Source organism: Cladophialophora bantiana, assembly GCF_000835475.1.
Source record: "Cladophialophora bantiana CBS 173.52 unplaced genomic scaffold supercont1.22, whole genome shotgun sequence".
NCBI classification, from domain to species: Eukaryota; Fungi; Ascomycota; class Eurotiomycetes; order Chaetothyriales; family Herpotrichiellaceae; genus Cladophialophora; species Cladophialophora bantiana.
In genome coordinates, this window is record NW_015971596.1 from 449,491 (window position 1) to 473,107 (window position 23,617).

The window sequence follows — 23,617 nt, forward strand, 5'->3', positions numbered from 1 at the left end:
AATTCAGGACATATTCCCAAACCAACTGCCCCCCCTGAGCCCTTCTCATCCTTACCCCTCACCTCACCGCCGCAACAATGTCAGCAAAGTCCATTCTTGAGGCCGACGGCAAGGCCATTCTCAACTACCACCTAACTCGCGCGCCTGTCATTAAGCCTACTCCTCTGAAAGCCTCTGGCGTCCACAACCCTCCTCCTAAGCTGGCCTCTATCTTCTTTCCTGAAGACCAGTCAGTCAAGACCGTTTTGGACCAAGTTGAGGCAACTTATCCCTGGCTCCTCCAGCCCGGCTCCAAGTTCGTTGCAAAGCCAGATCAATTGATCAAGAGAAGAGGAAAGAGCGGTCTTTTGGCCCTGAACAAGACATGGACAGAGGCAAGAAAATGGATTGAGGAGAGAGCCCGCAAGGAGATCAAGGTCGAGCACGTCACAGGCACTCTTTGCCAGTTCCTCGTCGAACCCTTTGTGCCCCATCCTCAAGATACTGAATACTACATTAACATCAATTCCGTGCGAGATGTGAGTTCGAGCAATCATATGCGTGACCTGCGGCGGCAGATAGGCTAACTGCAACCACTAGGGCGACTGGATCCTCTTCACCCACGAGGGCGGTGTGGATGTTGGTGATGTTGATGCAAAGGCCAAGAAGATCCTGATCCCAGTTGACCTGAAGAACTTCCCTTCAAACCAAGAACTGGCTGCAACACTGTTGCCCGACGTGCCCAAGGGTGTCCACAATGTCCTGATCGACTTCATTGTCCGCCTGTACTCCGTCTATGTGGACTGCCAATTCACCTACCTCGAAATCAACCCCCTGGTCGTCATTCCAAATGCCGCAGGCACCTCCGCCGAAGTCCACTTTCTCGACCTTGCCGCCAAACTCGACCAAACGGCTGACTTTGAGTGCGGTGTGAAGTGGGCCATCGCCCGAAGCCCCGCTGCTCTTGGTCTGCCCGGTGTCAAAACCGACGGAAAGGTCACCATCGATGTCGGCCCGCCAATGGAGTTCCCTGCGCCCTTTGGTCGTGAGCTCAGCAAAGAAGAGAAATATATTGCGGACATGGACGCGAAGACTGGTGCTTCGCTCAAATTGACCGTTCTTAATGCCAAGGGCCGCATCTGGACCTTGGTCGCTGGTGGTGGTGCCTCGGTGGTATACGCCGACGCTATTGCTTCCGCCGGCTTTGTCAGCGAATTGGCCAATTACGGTGAATACTCCGGTGCCCCGACAGAGACTCAGACATACAACTATGCGAGGACTGTTCTCGATCTGATGCTCCGAGCACCCATGCACCCCGACGGCAAGGTTCTCTTCATTGGTGGCGGCATTGCAAATTTCACAAATGTTGCTTCAACATTCAAGGGTGTCATCCGCGCACTCAGAGAGGTGGCTCCCGTTCTCAATGAGCACAAGACTCAGATCTGGGTTCGTCGCGCTGGTCCCAACTATCAGGAAGGTCTGAAGAACATCAAGTCTGTGGGTGAGGAGTTGGGGCTGAACATGCATGTATACGGCCCCGAGATGCACGTCTCTGGCATTGTTCCCTTGGCTCTTCTGGGCAAGACCACAACTGTCCCCGAATTTGGTGCTTAGATAAAAGGATGATGTTTTGATGGTTCCGTGTCTTTTGATCTAGAGCATACCAAGTTATCACTACGACCTTTTGACGATGGATTGGCATGGGGGTGGGCGACCGGAAAAGAGAGGTTGCAGGCTAGGTATGTTTCTTTACTGGAGTTCAACTTGGTGACTCTGTTCGTGGCGGAAGCATTATGTGCGTGGGTGCCGTGTACGACAACGGTTCAGCTGTCGTTTTGCGTCGTGCGGCAGAGGCCATGGCAACTCAAGTAGAGGACCAAGCAAGCGACTTTGTAAATGAACAACATTAGACCGAGACGGTAATGACATTCTGCTTCCAGCAATTTGGTGTCTGTATGCCGGATCGCATTTTATGTGATCGTGGCGTAAGCCATTCCGACCTTTGCTTCACGTTTCAAGTCCCTGTGTTATAGCTCAACTCTCAAAAAGACTAAATAACGCAAGGCTACGGCCCCTTTCCATGAAGCCGTGTTGTACAGAGATCCAGTGTCCTCGAGGCCATCGGCCTGAATGGACTTTTAAATCCCACATCACACCTCTCATGAAGCCAGGCCACATTCATGGTAGACGTCCCCCGGAGTCATTCTCATCGACACGTTTACCAGCTCCAACATGGTCGTAGGACCCAGCCAGCACATCCCCTTAGCAAAGCTGGATCTCAATGCCGCAGCTGCATCAAAACAAAGGCGGCATAAGATTCCGTGAGGCGGATCATCGTGCAGACATTTTCTCTGTATAAAATCTCCCGGGGTCGAATGTCCGTCGTCGCATCATCCACATTTCTACTGCAACCACATCACCATCTACTCCACCAGAATAACCCGTCCGCCGCCCAACTCGTCAATGTACGCCATCTTCCCGCATCCCTGGCTCTTCGTACGATCTTGCTCCCTCAACAGGACAGCGAGGACTTCGACGGGCGGCTCGAGGCCCAGGGCATTTGCGCGACGCCAGCGTTGGAGACGAGGGATGCCGATGCAGGGCCCGTATTGAGAGGAGAGGTCGAAGTGACGAAGGATCTTTTCGTGGAGCGAGAGGTCGGATTGGTGGACTGCCCATACGATACAATCAGCCATGAGACTCAAGAACGGGGGATGGTTGATTACGAAGCTTGATGTGCCGGGGGATTACGGACAATATCGTTGTCGGGGGTATGAAAACGCAATGTGAAAGTGAGAGAGGAGAGGACAAGGGTTTTCAGCAGTCGGCGAGAAGATATGCATATGCCGGACATACCTCTAGGAGCAAGCCGACTGTCCTCCTCCGCCTGCCAGTATTTCTTCAGTTGCACATCCGTGACCTTCTCGGCTGCGAGTTCACGCTCATCCTTGCCTTCTGACTTGGCCTTCTGCTTCTTCCTGGATCTCGCCTTCACCGCCACCTCCTCCTCGGGTTCTGCATCTGGTTCTAGATCTTGTGGGCTCTCCTCCGTTTCTTCGGATGCTAATTCATTTTTCCCATCTGTGACGTCTTCCGGTTCCGTCTTCAACCCATCATCTTCAAGCTCAGTCAACTTCTTCACCGAAGCGGCGTGTTCGTCTCTGTGGGCTTTCGCGCTCGGCTTTGTCACCCGAGCAGACTTGTTGTTGAATGAGAGGGTTGACTGTAAAGGGTTGTGGCCATGACTAGTGGCGGATTTGCGACCTCGGGGCATGTTGTGCAAGATGCAGTGTGGTCCGTTGACGATCGTGTGAAAGAAGTGCAGTACGCCTAGGGTAATTGGTCTAGAGTTAACGAGTGTTTTCTAGAGATGTTGTTCGGAATGAGGATATATTGGTGGTGAGGGTAAGTTCAAAGGGAGGGCAGGTGAATGACGTTCTTCCGCTGCCTCAGCAACCAGCCATGAGGTTCCAGTTTCAGCCATATTTGTTGCCGCCTGAATCATGCTGTTCAGGAGCTCGCTAACTATTGGCGGCCGAGCACGCGTCTCCAATGAAGTAGCATCAACCCCACGTATTCTTGGCATCACTTTGCTGGACGGCGCCGCTTTCAAAACTACCTACTCGCAATTCACCCTCCACTCGCCTCCCCTTCCCTCCTCTCACGCTGTATTTGGTACCATCTATGCATTATGCGAGGTTACTTGTACTTGGTATCGCTTGCATGGTCCTGCCCAGACACAACACAGGATTGTCGCACAAATACACCTACCTCCAAGAGTAGGCCACCCTTCCCAACGCTGGCGAGTTCCCTGTCAAGATAGAGTCGATCATCATATCTTGTGCCTCTCCAACACGGTCAAAAAAATGCCAGCTCCCATGACCCTCGCCGTGCCTGGTCAGCAGCACACTCTCGCCAATCTGGCGCCGGACATTGACCGCGTCGCGGTATCCAAGGGCTTGGGCGCATTAGACATGCCTGTGTGCCACTGGGAACAATAAATCCTCCACAGGTCCCCCTCGACAGCGCCGATAAAGTCCGTTCCCTCACAGGCTCCCGTCAATTCTCGCTCGCCGATTTGACGTTCGGCGAATTCGGCGTAAGTTTCAGTGGTAGGTTAGTCGTTGCATCCGATCATGATCATGAAAGACCAGAACGGAGACGTTTCTTTCGTCTCTATAGGGGTGACCGACACGGAATAGTTGCCTTTCGCCGATTCAGCAATGTCTAGGACTAAGCTGGGGCAGCTGGTCGTGTGCTCGAGATCGCTGCTGACTGCGCTCAGAAGAGTCTGGCTGGTGACATTCGGGTGCCGCTTTACACTTTAGACGCATTCCGGCAGGATGATAGGCTTCTGATCTAACCGCTTGGTCAAGTTTTGGAAGAGTGTTTTACGTCCTGGTCGTACAGCGCGGATGACTTGTCCCTGCTCGCCCACTGATGAAAGAACTCCGCTGCAAGTTCGGAACTGACGGCGGAATTCACAATAACAGTTTCAAGCCGGTTTGTGTGATGCAGCACGCCGTCGAGCATCAACGTCAGTATGTTGTTGGGATAGAGTTGAGCGTGTTTCTGACCGCGTTGGGAGCCTTTGACCATGTCAGAATAGGATTCAAATTAAGCCAGTAAGGAGATACAGGTATTCAGCGCCGAATCTGCACCTGCCTTGGCACCCATTTAGAATCGTGGTCTTGCCACCGCTCTACTCAGGCTGCACGTGTTTTGGCTCAACTTGGGCTCAGCCGTGGTGCCAATTACTCAGGCAGACCAGACGACTACTCAGCCGTGCCGCCCTCCCCATCACCTATGCTCAGTACTATTTGTGGACCGCTACTGCCATTGGATGCCCATTGCTCACTTCATTCCTTACAGCTCTCTGTTTAAGGAAATACACGACTTATCTGAAGTTCCCCAAAAGGCCTTTGCGGTTGAAGTCGACCAATCGCAAGACGCCAAAGATCCGCGCATGAAACTTAACACAAAAAAGCTAACGCAAATCCTCCGTGGCATTAGGGGAGTTCAGGCAACCTCAATATCTCGCGATAAGGCTGCAACTCGTGGACAGAGCGATTGCTTTATAATTGGTGTGATGCAGATCGAGTATCAGGGTTGCGAGATCGCCACCGAGTTAGCAGTTGCCAATTTTGTCAGTCGTTTGAAAGCCAGTTTAATCGTCGGCGCAATTTACAGCAGGACGACCTCGCCATGGATAGCGCTGACAGGAGACGTTCAAGAATGCCTCTCTAGACATAGGCCAAATGTCTATATAAACAGAAAGGAACTCGCAGAATGGACAAATAGACAAACATCTCTGAGGATAGATCAATGCTCTCTACCAACTTGACAGTTCCCAGTCTCACATTCTACTTCAACCAAGATCCAATCCGGCTCCTGCCTGCTTAGTGATAAATTGTGCATGCTTCATTGGTGGACGACTCCAGAAGACCACGTTATATCTAAGAAACGCTCTGGAATGGAGTCGAAGGTGCTTGCCACTAAAAGAAATTGCCCCAAGGCTAATGCTCGATCAAATTCAGCACACATATGATTTTGACGTTCTAACTCACTGGCCATCACTTATCAGCCTCGAAGAAAACCCTCTGCACCTTCGTCTGGTTGAACTCGTCGTACCATTTGGGCGCCTCAGACAGCGGCTTGATGTTATCCGTCAGAAAGCTTCATTGTACCATAAGTCAATGAGAATTCTTTGTGGTGGTAACAGGGTTTCAAGGGAGTCATTGGCTACTGTACCCCAGTTCGTCTTGATGCACGGCCAGCTGTTCAAGGGCTTGCTCAAATAAACCTGTAAGAGAGAGACAAGTATGTCAATAAGAGGGAAACGCATCCTCAAAAGAAGGGCCGAACAAAGTCCCCGCACCAACCACCGACTTGCTTCGCACGGGACATCTGCCCATCTGGATGGTCAGGTTCTTGCCGTAAAGCCTGGTTTCTCGTCCATGGGATCTCTGCATTGTGCACCCCGATGCTGGGGATGTTGCCCCACGGTCTCAATATGTCGAATCCCATCCCAAGCGCGTCGCTATGGCCGACCAGCGTGATTACCATGTCAGCGCCTCTGCCGTCGGTCAAGTCGTGGATTGTTCTCCTCTGGCGGGCCACGTCCTTCTGGGAATTCCGTGGCTCTCCCTCGAGGCTCTTGATAACTTGTAGTCAGGATTCGACGCTGTCAATCGGCAGCACGCCATTGAGCCCATAGTCCAACGCATTCACTAGAGCACATAATCCGACCGGGCCGCATCCGATGAAGAGGATAACACTGGACTTGATCATGGTGTCGTCAAAGCCTCGAAACGCATTGCGTGGGGCAAAGTAGCCCGCAGGGAAGATGTCCGTCGTGAGCACGAGCTTCTTCGCGTCGATGTCCGGGGGCGCGCACGACCGTGCCGTCGGCCAGCGGAATGTGTTGTACACAGAGTGAGAGTGGATCTATCTGCTTGATTGTGTCCTCCTTCTGAGAGACTCTGCCTATCTATGTACTATTTGCACTGTGGCAACGAGCGGTCCGCTGAATAGATCTGGACCTGGCCAGATCTGTCCAGGCCTCGTTATCGACCAGCGGTGGCTCCGAGGCTGTTATAGAGAGGCCTCGGTGGAAGCATCAGTGGATTAGTATCCGGGACATACGCAACGCAGTAGGTACAGAGAATTAGAGTAGCTGAATGCCTAGTTCTATATCACGTAGTCCTATTGACGACAACTCAACGCTTAAGAAAAAGAGAGAGTTCTCTCTCACCCGATTCGGGTGAGAGGAAACTCTTATAGCTTCCTCTCTTTCTGTCACGTGAAAAGGGTAAGGCGGCGTTAATCGATAGCCTTGTCAACTGATAGCCTTGTGCTTTAGCTCTCCTTAGCTTGTGCTTCAACCATCCTTTACCTTATCCTTTTCTTCCTATACCGTCCACCCGATTCGGGTGGAGGGCGTAGGGTACTTGGGGACAACGGTGGGCTCGTGATAATTGGTTGGTTTGCCACAGTAGGGTTCTACTGTCAACAACAGATAAAATTGCATATGGATGGGAAGCAATCTCTCAAAGTGTAAAAGAAAATAAAGAATATGATTAGGGAGAAGCAAAGAAGGCAGCGCAATCAAGGCAGAAGATGCAATTACACGGAAACCTGCGTTCCACAACAGATAAAGGTAGTGATCATCTGCCGGGCTTAGGCATAGTCCAGTATAACTATCTTATATATTTAAGCACTGGTTCCATAATATGACATGTGTGCAGAAACGCGGCCACATTCCATCCCAGGCAGCGTGAACAGAGAGATAGTGTCGTCAATGTTTATATTGTAATAGGAGAAGTTGGAAGTGGTGGACAGAGTTATGATTGGCTGGGGCGCCGACCCTAGACTATGGTTCTTCTTATATAGTTCTAGGGGACTATCTTTCATATACAATACATAAGCAACTAAGTTACCAATAGAGAGGACTTCCTCTAGTTGAGTGTGCGCGTTGAGAAGAGACCATACCCACCGCCGTACGAGTTAATGCCCATGGCTAGTAGCCTCGCCCCAGTTTAATGGTGTCACCAACAAGATCTTCGGCGAATACTTATAGATGGGTGTCTCTCTACGAGCGGTGGGAGAAAATTACGAAAAACAACTGAAATAAACTGCTTGCTGGACCAACAGAACTGAAGAACTGCCTACCTACCTATCTAACTAAATCTGGAGAAACTGGCCATACATATAGAACCGCTGCGCAGGGTGTACCATTTAGATCACTAGCTGAGTAAGTCTGTCCCGCTGTACGGAGCGATTTACGCTGGCTATTCATGGAGACCGCTGCTCGGGGTGCCTTTTAGGATTACTAACTATGTATATTTACTGCCACTGTATGGGGTGAAGATCAACGACTTAACGATTATTTAGACTACCTAGAAGAAATAGAAGAGGAGTATCTCCTAGGAATGTAGGAATGCGTTTAACCCTGAAAACTCCTAACTTAAGAAGCTTAGGAGAAGTCGAAGAACGCGGATCTACTTAAGAAATAATAAAAATAAGCGGTTAAACTAGACTCGCTAAAATAAGCGAAGTTAGAGCGCTACTAATCGAAAAGTAGATCTAGAATTTTAATGAAAATTACTAGTGAAGATAAGAAAGAAGCTCGACGAGAAAGTCAGTGAAGAGATAAAGAGAAGAAGAGAAGAAATAATAATAAAATAATAATAAAATAATAATAAAATAATAATAAAAGTACTAAAAATAATAAAATATCTAGATCTTTTAGTTTCGCTATTAAAATTTTACACTATTTCGATTATAAGAGAAGAAGTGAGAATAATTTAATAAAGAAAAATATCGTCTACGGGAGAATCGAATAATAAAGAAAAGCTAGGGCCTTCTACGATGTCGAGTATTAGCTTATAAGATCTATCGACGCTGGATTCGACGATATAACCGTTATATGTTTCTTCTATCGTAATATTAATGAGAGAAATACCTTAGAGCTCGAACGAAAGTAATAATCTTCTATACTTTAATGGAAAGAACGCTACCTCTTTCTTCGAGGAATTTAAAGAACTATATAAATATAACTAGATTATATTAAGCGAAGAATATATCCGTAGATCTATTCGCTTTATATCTAAAGTAGAGAAAGAACGCTATAAAGAGCTTATTAAGTATAACGTAATGAAGTAAGAAAAGTTTAAAGAGAAGATCTTAGATAAATATAAAGATTAGGACGAAGTATAGCGAATAATAAGTATTTAATATCTTTAGACACTCGCGAAGCATCGACGAGAGAAGTCTTAAAGTCTAGAGCTATATCTCCGTTAATTTCGTAAGGCTACGACTTACTTAATTAGAATCGAAGCCGAGACTAACTATACTTACTATCGTCTTCTTTTATTAGAATTACTAAAGACTTATATAGATAAGATTCGAAAGAAATAGAATTTAATAAATCGAAAGCCGAAGAATTCGAACTTTTAGAAATACTGAAATTAAATAAAAGAACTATAGAATATTAATAATGAAAATAAGAAATTTACGTAAGGAGTACTCGACGAGAAGTTCTAAGAACTACCGTACGAAAGGGAGACTCGACCCTTAGCCGTTCGAAAGAAAGAATCGTAAGAACAACGTCGTCGTAAGGACTATACGAATAGTAAAACGAAGTTCAATAGAAATGCTTCGTCGCTAGTAAATTAATCTCTTACCTCTAAGAGAAATAATTAATCGGTGAAGAAATTATCTCGTTTAATGAGAGCACTAACACTATCGATCTAGACGCGGAACGCTATTACTCTAGACTTTATAACTCGACTAATTAAGATATTAAAGGACGTTTCTTAGGAAGCGATTTAGCCCTCGCGCGAATAGTAGTCCTAGGATCGTTCGGTTTAATTCGAAGAAACGCCGTAGTACTACGGTAGATAGCTAGGTCGACGGAGTTCGAACTTGAGTAATTCTAGAGAGAATTACTTTCTTTATAATTAGTCGGGATACGTACTACGAGATAATCCTTAGTAAGTATACTAGAAAGTAATAGAAGCGTTATATCTTAATTCGGAATATAGAATCGCTCTTAGAAAGTTCCGAGATTAAGATCGTTCTTTATCTACTCTACTAATTCTTACGAGAGAGATAAAGATAGAAAGATTAGAATAAGTTGCGCGAGAGATCGATAAGAATTCGGAAGTTACGTCTGGATGGCCTTATAATATACGAGACTCTAATTCTACGTCACTAGAAGCGAGATTAAGTATCGTCTACGTAGTCGAATCGAGATCTAATTACGCTACTCTAGACGACTCTAAAGATAATTTCCGTATCTCGAATACTATAGGTCTAAAAGGAATTCGTATAGATTAGTTCTAGAGTAAAGCTTACGTAGATACTCTAGGAAAGCGCTTAGCTCTCTAATAAGACGGATATACGTAAGCGAAATATCCTTAAATTAGGGCTTACGAACCCTCGGTAGAAAGACCGAGATAATATACAACGCGATAGATGAGATCTAATAAAGAAATCGTATATAACGGAATCGTAGATGAATCGCTAGGTCTAATTAGCTCGACTAATTAGAGGTCGAGAATTTCTCTATATAATATATAGAATGAGCGGTTACGTAACCCGACCTCCTAGAATACTATAATGAGAGATTCACTAGAGCCCTTCTAGCCTCGTTAGATATTATTACGTCTCCGGACTATAAAAGAGACTACGTACGAACTACCTAGGCCTAGGTCTCTTCGAAAGACATTATTATAGAATCTAAATAGTGCTGGAAAGATCGTAAACTATCTATTAAACTAAGAGATCTCAATTCGAATGAGGAACTTACTATCGATAAAGAAGATTCGGAACGAGTAGTTCTCCCGTAAACATTGGCATTACGACGAAGATAAGTAAGAGCCCGTTCATTAGGGCTATACTTCGAGAGGTAGCGACGTAAGACTTACGTAAGCGAAAGAGAAACCTATTACTAAAGTCGGTACGATGTAAATAAATTCATTAGTGAATCGCCCGATCCGCCTAAGACTATATTATAGTGGGTGCCCCTATCTATCTATAAAGATAAGAGATCGATATAAAGACTCCTTACTAGATACTAAAGTCGAGATTAATCTAATAATTCTCGCTCTAGTTAAAGAGATAGGACTATCTTAATATATACGAAAAGTTAAGTTTATCTACGACGCCGTAGGCTTTAACGACGACTGAGAAAAGTTTATAGAGATAATTGAAGATTTTATAGTTAGCATCGCTAGAATCGAGGTCTTAATAAATGTCTATATAACGAATATTATAGACCTAACGTACCGTTTCATCTTAGGAAGACTATTTTAGAAGGCAGCTTAAGAATTAGTCTAAGAAAAGGACGAGGATACTTACATTATAGGTTTAACGAATAGCTACGTCGATAAGAGAGTATAAATAGTTATATAGACTACTTCTAACTTCGATGAAGATCGAGATATATTCATAATATTCGAGCTTATATACTTAGTCTCTTTAAAAGGCTAGGCGAGTATAAGACGATGAAGAAGCTCGTACTCGCGTTAATAAGAGCTTAGAAGAAACCTAGGACACTAGCCCTCGACTTTAAGATAGACTAGGACGGTAATCTAATCTCGATAACGAATTCTTTCGTAATGGGCGACGACGATCTTTAGGAGCTATAGTTCTTAGCTAGATCTTTCGACGTATAGGATAATAAGTAATTCGTGAGATCGTCGAGACTAGTTAACGACGAAGCCTTAAGATAAGACCTAGAAAATAAATAGCGATATAAACGTCTTAGATCTAAGCGGCCGTTAGAAGCTTGGATTAATACCCTCTATAAGAGAAAAGCTAATAAGGTGAAGTCTATAGATATCGATCGATAGAACGACTTAACACCCGGAGAATTACTAGACTAGAGAGTAAAGACTATTACGGAGAAATAAGCTACGTTTAACGAACGACCGTACCGATTCTCTAAATAAATATACCCTAGACTTATAATATTTTCTTACGAAAAACGTCTAATATCGGAGCGTCTAAAAAAGCTAATTATCGAACCTAACTTAATATCTCTTAAGAAGGAAGTCTTAGTGAAAATCCTATATAATCGGGAAGGCGCTTTAACCTAGAATATTAAAGAGATTAGAAGAATTTATTACGATATAACGTCGCCTTAGATAATTCGAACTATACCGTATATTCTATAGTAGGCGAAGAGTTTCCTAGTTCCTAAGGCACTCGAGTCGATCGTAATTAAGCTAGTTAAGAATAAGATTTAGTCGCGTCTCTTCGAGTTTAGTTATAGCTTATATAGAAACCCCTTCTTTCTAGTTAAAAAGAAAAAGTCTAGGGAATATCGACTAGTAATTACTACTTAGAATATTAATTCGGTGATAATAAGGAACGTTAACTTATCTTCTTCTTTAAACGACTTTATTAAAGAATTCTTAGAGATGTAGATAACTTTTCTTCTAAACTAGCTTTCCGAATACGATTAAATAGAGCTCGTAAAGAAGAGCCGAGATCTTACGGATATTTATATACTCATTAGGTTAGTTCGATGCGTAATATTATCTTAAGAAGCGACTAATTCTATAATCTAGTTCGTACGCATTACGAATCGCATCTTATACGAATAAATTCCGGAACGTACACGACCATTCTTAAATAATATCGCGGTAAAAGAACTAAAGACCGATTACGGATAGAAAGAAGTAGTTCTAGGAATGCGCCGCTTTATATTAGAGTATTTAACGAATCTCGACGAAGTGCTAACTAATCTCGAAAGGGCCGGCGCTACGATTATAGACTAGAAGCTATAGCTCTATATAAATAGAATCGAAGTAGTTAGATACGTCTACGATCGAGATAAACGATATTCTTAAGAATCGAAAACCGATAAGATTCGAAACTAGTCTATTTCGACGAACTAACTAGAGCTCCGTAGCTTTCTTAGAATCTACGTATATTATCGTGTCTAGATCTTTCATTTCGTAATCATTACTAAATCGTTATACGCCTTACTCCGAAAGAATATAGTTTAAATCTAGGAAAGAGTTTACGATGAAAGTATGAGCGCCTTAAAACTTATCTTATCGTCGCCTCCTACTCTAGTTAGCTTAGATTATAGTGAGAATGGCGAATAGATTATTCTTATAGTTAACGCGAGCGGCCGAGAATAAAGAGACGTAATTATATAAGTTAACTTAATCACCGGAATACGTCGAGCTATAAGGTACGAGAGCGAAATATAAATAAAAGTCGAGCTAAAATACGATGCCCTTAAGAAAAAAGCTCGGGGATTACTAAAAGCTCTTAAGAAGTTTAAAAGATAATTATATATCGTATGCTTTATCGTAGAAACTAACGTAATAACTCTCGCTACTTAACTTAATCGATAATCGATAGATTTACTAGGAGTAGTGATTAATTAATGATTAGTTTAGATTCGTAAATTTAACTTTAATGTATAATATATATCTAGTAAGAAAAATATAGTTACGGATACTCTATCTCATCGTTCTCCGACCGAGGAAGATCTTAAAGAGGCGAAGAGAGAAGAAGAGATTAACGATTAAATCGAGACTAGAATACTAATCGTTCGCGGAAATATTCGTCCGATTAAATAGAACGCTACTTACCGGGATTTCGTAATAGTACGATCGGTAGTAGTACGCGTGAGGAATCGATTCGTGAGCTTAGTAGCACCGCGCGTAGTCTAGCTCTTCGAAGATAAATACTTGGAAGATTCGAAGTAGCTTACGAAGTATCTTTAAGATTAATAGCGTCCTCACGGAATGAGTAATAAGAATTTCCGATAGTTATAAAAGAATTTAATGAACTTCTTCGTTCGCGAGGACCATTTATTTAGAAAACTAACAGCGAATAGACTAAGTAGACGGGTGATTAATAATAATGCCGAGAAGAAGAGAATTCTCGAAGCAATATATAATAATACTAAACACTTTAGACGTAAAGCTATACATTAGCGAGTGATCGATCGTTATTTCTAGGAAGGTTAGTATCGGGACGTTAAGAAATTCGTTAAGATCTATTCGAAATATTAGTTCCGCGAAAGTAGAAGATTATATAACGAGATATTCCTAATATTAGTCGATATACGCTGGGAGTAGATTAGTGTTAATTACACCCTAATGTCGATATCTTAAGGGAAAAGATATCTTATGAAAGCGCGAAGTAATATAAGCGGCTAGGTTAAATCTAAAGATATTATATCTATTAATAGTACAATAGTAGCGAAGTTTCTATACGAAGAGATCATCTATCGTTATGGCTTATTTAGAAGATTAGTGTATAACGGCGGATCTAAGAATAAGGAATGAGTGAAAGAACTCGCCGAAAAATATAGAATTAAACGCGTAATTACTTCGGCCTACTACTCTTAGATAAATAAATAAGTGAAGGTAGAATATAGAGATATTACGAATGCTCTTTTAAAAATATACTAAACGAATAGAGAAGATATATAGATACACTATCTTTATACTATTCTTTAGATAGATCGAATAATTATTAAAGTCGATACCGAAATAACACTATACGAAATCGAATTCTTAGATAGATCGATTCTATCGATCGAGCTTAAGATTATAATCTAGAATATTATAAATTAAGATGAGATTATCGATACTATAGACTTAATTACTATAAGGGCCCGGGCCCTTGAAAGACGAAGTAAAGATCTAGAAGAGGTAGTAGCTTATCTAAATAAAATACGAAGGCTCGGGAAGAAATATTTCGATAAGCGATATAGTTTATATTCCGGACTATTTAAAGTGAGTATATTAGTTCTTAGTTATAACATCGTAGAATTAATGAATATATCTATAGAAAAGAAATTAGCCTTTCGATAGTTTAGGCCGTTTAAAATTATAGAAGCGAATTAAGAGAAGGGTACGTATACATTAGCGGAGCTTAATAGGGCTCGGCTAAGTAGTACGTATACTATTAGTCGTCTAAAGAGATTCTATTCGAGACTAGCGAACTTTCTAGCCGATATATCTTCATTACTAGGAGACTTCGCCGACGACGAAGAGTAACAACGGATAATAACTCCGGATTCGTCGTACTTAGCGAAGGCGAAAGATTCCATAGACGTAGAGTTCTCTTCCTCGGAGCGGGGAGAAATCTACTTACGCCGTAGTCGTAGACTTTGAAATAGAGCGACGAGGTCGCCACCCTTAATAGTGATAGTCGAAATTCCCCTTATAATCGACTAAATACGAAGAGAGTATAATAATTTAAATATTCTAGAAGAATCTTTTAAGGAATGAACTACGTAGAGTTCGTTACTATCTCTTTCGCTCTACTATTACGAAGCGATAGAGAAGGTAACGCTCTAAATTTAAAGGCTTACGGGAAGTTTATACGAAAGAGAACGACGATGAATATAGTTTTACGCTCGAACCGAACTACGATGCGTCTAAATCTACGACCCTATTAGCTCCGGAATCTCGCTAATAAAAAGAAGAAGAGAGAGAATGAAGTATCGTAAATCGTTAGGTCGTAAAGAAAATACTATGAACGTAAGGAAGTAAGCGCGTACTCTAATTAGCTAAATTTACTTAAACACTATATAGGGAAAAATGAAATACGCTAATTAGCTAAAATTTCACGGCTATCGGGGTAGTCGTCCTCGCCTAAAACGTTAAAAGATAAAGCGGATATTATGGCCCGAAGTATACTTTCATCGGAAAGTAATGACGCTAGAGAACGAGAGCTTTAAGAATTCTCGCTCACTAAGTAAGAATATCGTAAGGCCTTTATAGATAACTAAAAGATTAGTTATAGATAAGATAAATTAGATAACCGTATAGACTAAAGATAACGAGAAAGATATATATTAGTGATACTATTAGTAACGATACTATCACTAGAAGGTCGAGTCTAGTACGGAATTAGTTCGGAGAGATAATTTAAAACGTAAAATATCGAGATTTTACTATAGAGACGTCGAAATATATATACTTCTACTAGAGATAGATATAAGTATCTAGTCCTTATCTTCTCATTAATCTTTCTTTCGATTACGATTCTACGACTTAATTCTTCGTTAATTATACTATTTCGAATTATTCTAAACTCTCTTAACTCGTTCTTTACTCTTAAAATTATCTTTCTAAGTGAGATTCTAAAAGCGTAAGCCTAGAAATCTTTACATAACTTCATCATTAAGTTCAGTATTTCGACGACGATAGTTCGGACCGAATTATCTTTTTCTTTTCTTTCTTTCTCCTTAGGTTTCTAGCTTAATAATTCACTACGTCATTAAGATATCTAGAAATTCTAGGTCACTTTTACCGAGACTTCTAATAATTCATCTAAATTCTACTTCTATGGCCGCTATTAGTAGAAGTACTAGATATTAAGTATCTAATGCCGGAATCGTCGAAAACTAATCTATTCTTACTATTAAATATCTAGACTATATTAGAGAAGTTACGCTCGAAGAAGCTATAGCTACTATGAATTAGGATAACGCGAATCGAATTAAAGACTTCTATAGCTCTCTTAAATTAAAATATCGATAAATAGACGAGATTCGCGACTTTATAGCCTAATGAGTCTACGACCTCACTAAAGATCTTCTAAATGCCCGTATAGAGTTTTAAAAATACTCTAATCTATGCGCTAAAAAGAAAGAGTTTAATAATAGACGAAATCGTCGCGTAAAGATACGTAATAAGCTACTCTCTAAATACGGCTGAATAAATAATATAAGTCTCTTTAATTATAAATATAGAGAGAGAGACGTTCTCATTCCGCGCGGAGAATTCGTAAAGCTTTCTACTTAGACGTTAGTAGAATTCTTTAATGAATTAATCATTCTATACGGAGGGAATATAACTACACTCTTAAACCAGTATTAATTCGCTCGGAAACATTTACTCTAGTACAACGTAACCTCTCTTCGGCTACTATAAGTCGCCTTATATAAAATAATAGCCCGTCTAGCCCGAATTCGATAGAATCGACACTATAATGCTTCGCCGTATCTAGTTACGGAGGACATTTAGATCGTCCTCGACGGCAAAATATCTAACGATAATGAGCGAATCGCTAAGCGTAATCGTCCCGAGTAGTTAGAGATACTTAGTCGGTACGGATTTATAGAAGCGACTAGACTATACTAAGTAGACGTTCTTTCTATAAACTATAATAATCTAATTACATTCGAAGAAAAATCTAGGCTAGTAACACTACTTACTACGTAAGATTTAATTACTAGGAACGTTTTAGACTCGGGAGTTCATCGATCTATTACTCGTTCTAATACTAGTAATCTCCCTACACCTCGAACTACGAATTTCGCCGGCCTTATCGGTTCTTCTAATACTTCCGTAAGACGTCTAAATACGCGGACTACCCGAGGTGGTCGGATTTCTATTTCTACGGTCTCTACTACGCCTACTTCTATTACTCTAATTTCTATACGACTATGGTAAAGCGCCCTTTCGATACGGCTTAGTTTAACGAGTGTAGGACGAGGAAGCTTAATATAGCTTACGAAATCGGGAGAAGAACGCCCTATTCTTAGGAGTCGCGAATAAATAAATTAAATAAGAAATAATTCGATTAATATCTTAGGCGTTATAAAGAGACCGCGACTATAGACGATGATCCCTAGTCTAGGCTTCGTAGCTCTAAGTCCCGGCTATAACCTAAGTATAAAGAAGCCGAGAATTTTAGAACTCTTCTACGGAATCGAGATCGAATAGTAACTTATAAACTAAGAAATACGTATTATTAGTTCTTCCGGAGCCGTCCTATCACTATACTCTCTCGGAAGAGATACGCTCGATAACTTACCGAATTCGATTCTAAATTCTAGAAGCTCTATCGTGTTCGCGTAATTAATAATTTAGAAGTATATAAGATAGACGAACTACGGAAGAAATATACCCTTAGTTAGCCGTAAAGATATATAACGATACTACGAATTCGAAGCTAAAAAAATAATTAACGTATTAAGCTTACTTACTAGGTATATATCTAGACGATATATATCCGCCTATCTATATATAGTTAAGAAAGGAATCGCCTTATACCTAGAAGAATTAGAAAGAATCGCTGCGCCTTATAAAGATTCTATGAAGAACCTCGAATAATTAATAAAGTAGTAAGAAGAAAGGTTCGGAACGATAAATTACTAGGTTCTATCTAGTCATCCCGACTATAAGGCTATCGATGTCTTAAGTAGTGCTCTTCGGAGCGCCCTACTAAATCCTAGATATAATGAATAGATTAATTAGTCTTTCATCGATGCGAGAATTATAGTAAGCCGGAAAGAATTATATATAAGATATACCATTATCTTAGGCGCCGCGTTCCTTTTCTAGATCAACTAATGTAGGAACGTAAACGCACCGGTGAAATTTAAAGCCTAGGGAAACGTCGACGATGGTATAAGACGACTTATTATCTTTAACGACGACTTAATAGATAAAGAGTATCATTGGCTAATCTTTATAGTCGATGGGACAACGTAGTCGTACTCGGTTATTAATTCGACATAAGATAGATTAGATACGACTAAGATAACACTCGATTTCTTCGTTCGATGGTTAAAGAATAGCGTTTTCAGTATTTCACCCCGGGAAATACGCCTTAAATCTAATCTTTAGTAGAACACTAGCAGTTATAAGCTCTAGATAATTAAGAATTCTCTAGCGATCATTAATGCGGAAACTTACGAGACGGCTCGCTTATAAATAGCCTTATCTAATACTTAAGTCAATATCGAGGATCGTTTCACTATCGCCCTAGAGATCTATAAGATGATTATGCGTAAATCGAAGCGCAGTGGAGATCTAGGGGCGTTAAAGGGCTCGAGTCCGAAGGGGTTAGATGAGAGATAATTAGATAACTTCGTAGAGCGTTTAAAGGATATAAAGAAGAATTAATGTTTCCGAGAAGGATAGGCGAAGATTATAGTTAAGTCTTGAGCGAGGTCGTTAAGGAAGCGAGCGACAATGGGAGGGATGTAATGGGAGAAGTTGGAAGTAGTGGATAGAGTTATGATTGGCTGGGGCGCCGACCCTAGACTATGGTTCTTCTTATATAGTTCTAGGGGACTATCTTTCATATACAATACATAAGCAACTAAGTTACCAATAGAGAGGACTTCCTCTAGTTGAGTGTGCGCGTTGAGAAGAGACCATACCCACCGCCGTACGAGTTGATGCCCATGGCTAGTAGCCTCGCCCCAGTTCAATATTTTTCGTCATGGATTTTGTTATTTAATATCACACACTTGATCATATCGGGGGGGTTCTTGCAGACCAGTCCAAATGCCTCGTGTGCCTGCGAAAAGTCAAAAGTATGTGTAATAAACGGCTTCACCACCACTATACCGGTCCCAACTAGCGCAACGGCGCCATCAAATGTGTGGGCATGACGCCAAATTGGTAAGATTGTCGACCTCCCTTTTGGCCGCTTCGGCCTGATGTAGACTCTGGATTACAGCAACCAGGCCCACGGCCACCAACTTGGCCCCAGAGCCGGCATAGAAAAGACTAATGTTGGCACACACCGGTGCCCCAGGACATCCAAAGACGAAACCCGCGGGCTCAAATCCGGACTTGTTTCGCAACTCTGTGCTCTTTTAGATGACGAGATCGGACTTAGTCTCTTGGTCGGCCACAGCCTGTGTTTGTATCTTTGTCGACATGCCGAAGATGCGGTCCACAAGTTTGTTTTGCTTTGCAGATTCCAGTCTGCTGGCTTCGATGTCGGCCATGGCCATTCTGATAATAATGGAGGTCTGGCCCGCAAAGCCCTGTAGCTCGTGGTGCGAGTCGAACGTGCGAAGTAGCTAGTGGCCCTGTTTTGGTTTGTATAATCGCAAATCTTTCGCCCCGAAGAGTGTGGCCGCCTCAAATGGCACTTCCTTCTCGATAGGAGTGAGCATACCAAAACGTATCCCCGATGACTGGTGCCAGACATCCCTGCCATCAACGCTAGAACGGATGTTCAAAAGAAAGCAAACTGTGAAAAGGGCAGAAGTTTCAGGCCCCTTCATAAACTCTTAAATGAGCATCTAGCACGACAGAAGACCGAAATACGATTGCGAGAGCAGGTGAATAAAATCCGACTCACCCTGAATAGTGTTGAGCTGACCCAGCTTACTGTCACAAGGCTGAGAACAGATAAGTCTCTTGGCTATACCGTTGTGCGATTGAAAGATTATTGGCTGTCAATACCTGCTGCTGCGACGAGCATTAAGTAGCCTTCTCTACCGGCAAAACAATTAGAGCGGGGATTGATTTCAACCAGGCCGAGACTGATGCCCCTTGCCCTAATATTCTAAAATGCGGGCCGACGACTGAGTATTCCGGCATGAATAGTGATATCCTCCTTTAGGAAACGTACGCGTTGTGACCTGAGAGCACTGCAATACGAGGTGTATCCTAGAGTATTCTTAGTGAGGCTAGAGGGGGTGGACGCTTTCGGAAGAGGTCTTCGGCTACCAATTTCTCCGGCGACGCAGGGAATATCTGTCTGGTCGAGTTTTTGTGGCAAAGGCGCCGAAGATTGCAGCGGGAAAGGATATGGAAAGATCGACTGAACAAAATGCTACGGATTGATTCCGGAAGTGACAAGGGGACAAAATCTGAGTAAATGCAGGTAGACTAAAGCCTGAGGAAGAAAATAGATCTGATCATTACTCTCTCATAAAGGCACGCTTTCACAATTGAACAACATTTCGAACTCAACAAACATGGCTGTATCAAATGCCCTCGCCAACGGCGTTCTTCCAACAAGCTATTCTGTGGATGAATTCGCGGTACGCGACATCAGAGAGTTGGTCATGGATTGCTGTCGTCAAAATGGCGGCGGCCATAGAGGTTCAGCCATTGGCATGGCACCTTTAGCTGTCGCGCTCTGGCGACACACCCTACGATACAATCCACAAAATCCTTTCTGGTTTGACCGGGACCTCTTTGTCCTGCCAAATTGGCATGTAGTAATTTTGCTGTACGTGATGCTGCACATCACCGGATATTCGCACATGACTATGGACGAGTTGAAACCGTATGCAAGCGATTAGGGATTTAAGGATGGAAAATGGAAGACTACTCTATGCCACCGGCATCCCGAGATTGAAGTTCCAGGAGCGGAGGCGACCACAGGCCCGTTGGGTCAAGGAATCGCCAACGCAGTTGGACTTGCAATCGCATCCAAGAATTTTGCCGCCAGGTACAACAAGGACAACTTCACCATAACGAGTTCCTGTATGTATTTCAGCGCGGGAGACAGTTGTTTACAACAAGGAGTCGCCCGAGAAGCTCTCGCCATTGCCGGCCACCTAAAACTCGACAATCTTTGCCTCTGTTACGACAATAATGCGATTACCTGCGACGGACCGCTGGACTGGACGGCGAGCGAAAACACGAACTCCAAGTTGAGAGCTCTCGGATGGGATGTGATCGATGTTTTTACAGGTGACACATCAGTCGACGATGTTGTCGCGACATTGCAGCTGGCAAAGTTGATGAAAGGGAAGCCAGCTTTTCTCAATATTCGAACCACGATAGGGTATCAGACTGCCGCCGCTGGTACGGCAAAGGCTCATCACGGAACGTTTACTAACAAGGATCTTCTCCATTACTCCGCTGGCGTGAGCTAACAAACACATTACGTTTCAGAGCAAAGTTAAGGAGCTCTTCGACAAGAAGAATTACGAAGGCGCTATGAAAGAGGAACATTGGAAAGCCACACTTCAGGACTACATTAGCACTTTCCCAGAAGAGGGTGCGGAGCCGGTCAAGATACTCAAGGTCATCCAAATAGCCACACATGACACCGTCAGTGAGGTGCAAAATGGTCCCATCATCAAGCTGTTGAATTAGATTCTCCGTACCGAGCCATGCCCAACGTCCTTTTCATTCGTCCCGCTGACGGAGAGGAAGTCATTGGAGCCTGGCTGATAGCTTTGTCTCAGAAGAATCGCCCGTCGATGATTTCGATGGCCGAGACCCTGCCACTGTCCAAATCCACCAGACTAACCGGTAATTGGTCTTGAAGGGCGGCTACGCCGTCGAGGAAAGAGAAAATGCGACTGTGACAATGGTTTCTTGAGAGTTAGAACTACAATTCGCCGTCCAGGCCGGTTCCAAGTTGACATCGGACGGCATCATTACCCGTGTGGTCAGCCTGCCATGCATCCTCCTCTTTAGTGAACAAAGCGATGAGTACAAAGACTCGGTCTTGTCGGACACTCCATGTGCCATCTCTGTCGAAGCATACGTCTCCACCATCTGGGCACGGTACTGTAACGCTTCGATTTCGTTGGACTCGTTCGGGTTCTCCGGTGCCGGATGGGCCAACTATGGCCGCTTTGGCCTTGACACCGAAGGAGTTTACCGAGAGGTTACCAAGTATGTTGGCTTGCACCAAAACGGAGCGAAGCCGAGAAGGTGGACTTTGCTAAATAGATCCAATCAGCACAATCAGGACTTGTGAGCGGTACATCATCGAGACGAACTATGAATAAAACATATCCGCGCCAGCTCGCCAGCTCCCTCCGATCATAGACGCTCAAGTACCGATCCAAACGCCCACGTATCAGACTCTCAAGTTCTTCCGAGTGGCTCTGTTAGCCCAACCCTTACCTTCTAGGTTAGGTTACAGATCACGTGACGACACTGTGAAGAATTCCCCACCTGCAAAGATCGCCCCCGCGAGGTAGATGGACTTCTCTTCTGTATTCAATCAATGAGATTATCAACGGACCTTCGCCCAACAAGCTCCTTCGACTCTTGGCCAAGATCTTATTAATTAGTATCGATTCAATGGCTGCACGAAAGGGGAGGCGTTCGCTTGTGCGGTGCGTTTGGAATTCATATGAGTACCAAAAGTGACACTCAAGAGGTCTACATTGACTCCCGTCAGCGCCCTCTATATTTATCCTCTTTTCTCGAGATTGAGTCTCTTGTGCTGTTTAATTTTTTTTTTTTTTTTTAGAGGGCGAACCTGAGAGATCAATTGGCATCTTCCAATGAAAGTCAGAGTGTTATGGCACTGCTGAATTAATGCTCATTATGACGAGGTGTCTTCTACACTGAGCCAGGGGCCTAGTATTTTAACAGACCCAGCCACCGTCCACGCTGACCGGAACCCCCGTGATGAAGCTAGAGTCTAACCCGAGCAGGAATGCAACCGCTCTTGCAATCTCCACCGGTCGTACGAAACGCCCCAGGGCGGTAATCTCAGGGTTCTCTTTCTCTTGGGCCGCCTTCGGGTCAGCATCGATCGGTCTTTACATCATGGGAGTCAAGGTATAGCAACTGGAGCCACTTAACGTTAACAGTGAACTTCTGGATCCGATTTTTAAATGCGCCGGACGCATACACGCAATGATCAGCAGATGGTAGGGGATAGTGGTAGGGGATAGTGGAACTCACGGTGCAATGGCGGCGATCCGAATGTTTCGGCGTCCAAACTCTTTGGCTACGCTCGACGTCAAGCCGATCACGGCGTGCTCGCTCGCTGCGTAGGCACGCCGCCTCTGCCCGGCCAATCATCCCCAGCGTACTGGCAAAGTTGACGATGCTGCCGCCGCCGTCGCGCTGCAGGAGGTGCGGGATATGAGCCCGCAGGCAGTTCATCATACCGCGAACATTGACCGCGAAGACCTCGTCCCAATCGGCATCAGTCTGGTCCAGCACGCTGCCCTTGTTGTGCGATTTTGGAATGATGGCCGCTAGGTTGACGGCGCCGTCCAGACCGCCCCACTGCTTCTCGACGTCGGCCAGCCATTCCTCGGTCTGCTCGCGATCGGTGATGTTGACTTGGTGCGTCAAGAGTTCGCCACCAGCATCGGTGAGTTCTGCCTTGACGGCGGCGAGGAGGTCCTGTTGGATGTCGGCGATGGCGACCTTGGCCTTACGTTGGACTAGAAGCTTAGATACCGCCCGGCCGATGCCAGAGGCGCCGCCCACAACAGCGATGACCTTCCCTTGCAATACAGGAGGCTCCGACATTCTTCGGGATTGGGAATGCAACGGCCTTGTTTGGTTTTTCAAGTGTGTCTTTCGCCGACCAAATCTGGGTGTTATCTGCCAAGTTTACCTTGGGAAACATGCGGATCAGGTGCTTCAGTGGTTATAAAAAAAAAAAAAAAAAAAAAAAAAAAAAAAAA

General features: G+C 43.7%; 4 protein-coding genes across 4 annotated transcripts; 2 read left to right on the plus strand and 2 right to left on the minus strand.

Annotated features, from left to right (window-relative positions):
• Positions 1 to 77: 77 nt before the first annotated feature.
• Z519_11557 (uncharacterized protein) lies at positions 78 to 1,593 on the plus strand (the record flags this gene model as incomplete). The annotated part of the gene is made up of 2 exons (XM_016769268.1): positions 78 to 518; positions 580 to 1,593. The coding sequence occupies 2 exons, from the start codon at positions 78 to 80 to the stop codon at positions 1,591 to 1,593; spliced, it is 1,455 nt and encodes a 484-aa protein (XP_016614641.1).
• Positions 1,594 to 2,402: 809 nt separating this feature from the next.
• Z519_11558 (uncharacterized protein) lies at positions 2,403 to 3,253 on the minus strand (the record flags this gene model as incomplete). Its single annotated transcript, XM_016769269.1, has 2 exons — positions 2,403 to 2,650; positions 2,836 to 3,253. The coding sequence occupies 2 exons, from the start codon at positions 3,251 to 3,253 to the stop codon at positions 2,403 to 2,405; spliced, it is 666 nt and encodes a 221-aa protein (XP_016614642.1).
• Positions 3,254 to 20,194: 16,941 nt separating this feature from the next.
• On the plus strand, positions 20,195 to 21,970 carry Z519_11559 (uncharacterized protein; the record flags this gene model as incomplete). The annotated part of the gene is made up of 6 exons (XM_016769270.1): positions 20,195 to 20,440; positions 20,525 to 21,094; positions 21,123 to 21,285; positions 21,327 to 21,485; positions 21,563 to 21,854; positions 21,922 to 21,970. 6 exons carry the CDS (start codon positions 20,195 to 20,197, stop codon positions 21,968 to 21,970), a joined length of 1,479 nt encoding a protein of 492 aa, XP_016614643.1.
• A 588-nt stretch (positions 21,971 to 22,558) lies between these two features.
• Positions 22,559 to 23,459, minus strand: Z519_11560 (uncharacterized protein; the record flags this gene model as incomplete). The annotated part of the gene is made up of 3 exons (XM_016769271.1): positions 22,559 to 22,733; positions 22,881 to 22,965; positions 23,012 to 23,459. The coding sequence occupies 3 exons, from the start codon at positions 23,457 to 23,459 to the stop codon at positions 22,559 to 22,561; spliced, it is 708 nt and encodes a 235-aa protein (XP_016614644.1).
• Between the last annotated feature and the right edge of the window lie 158 nt (positions 23,460 to 23,617).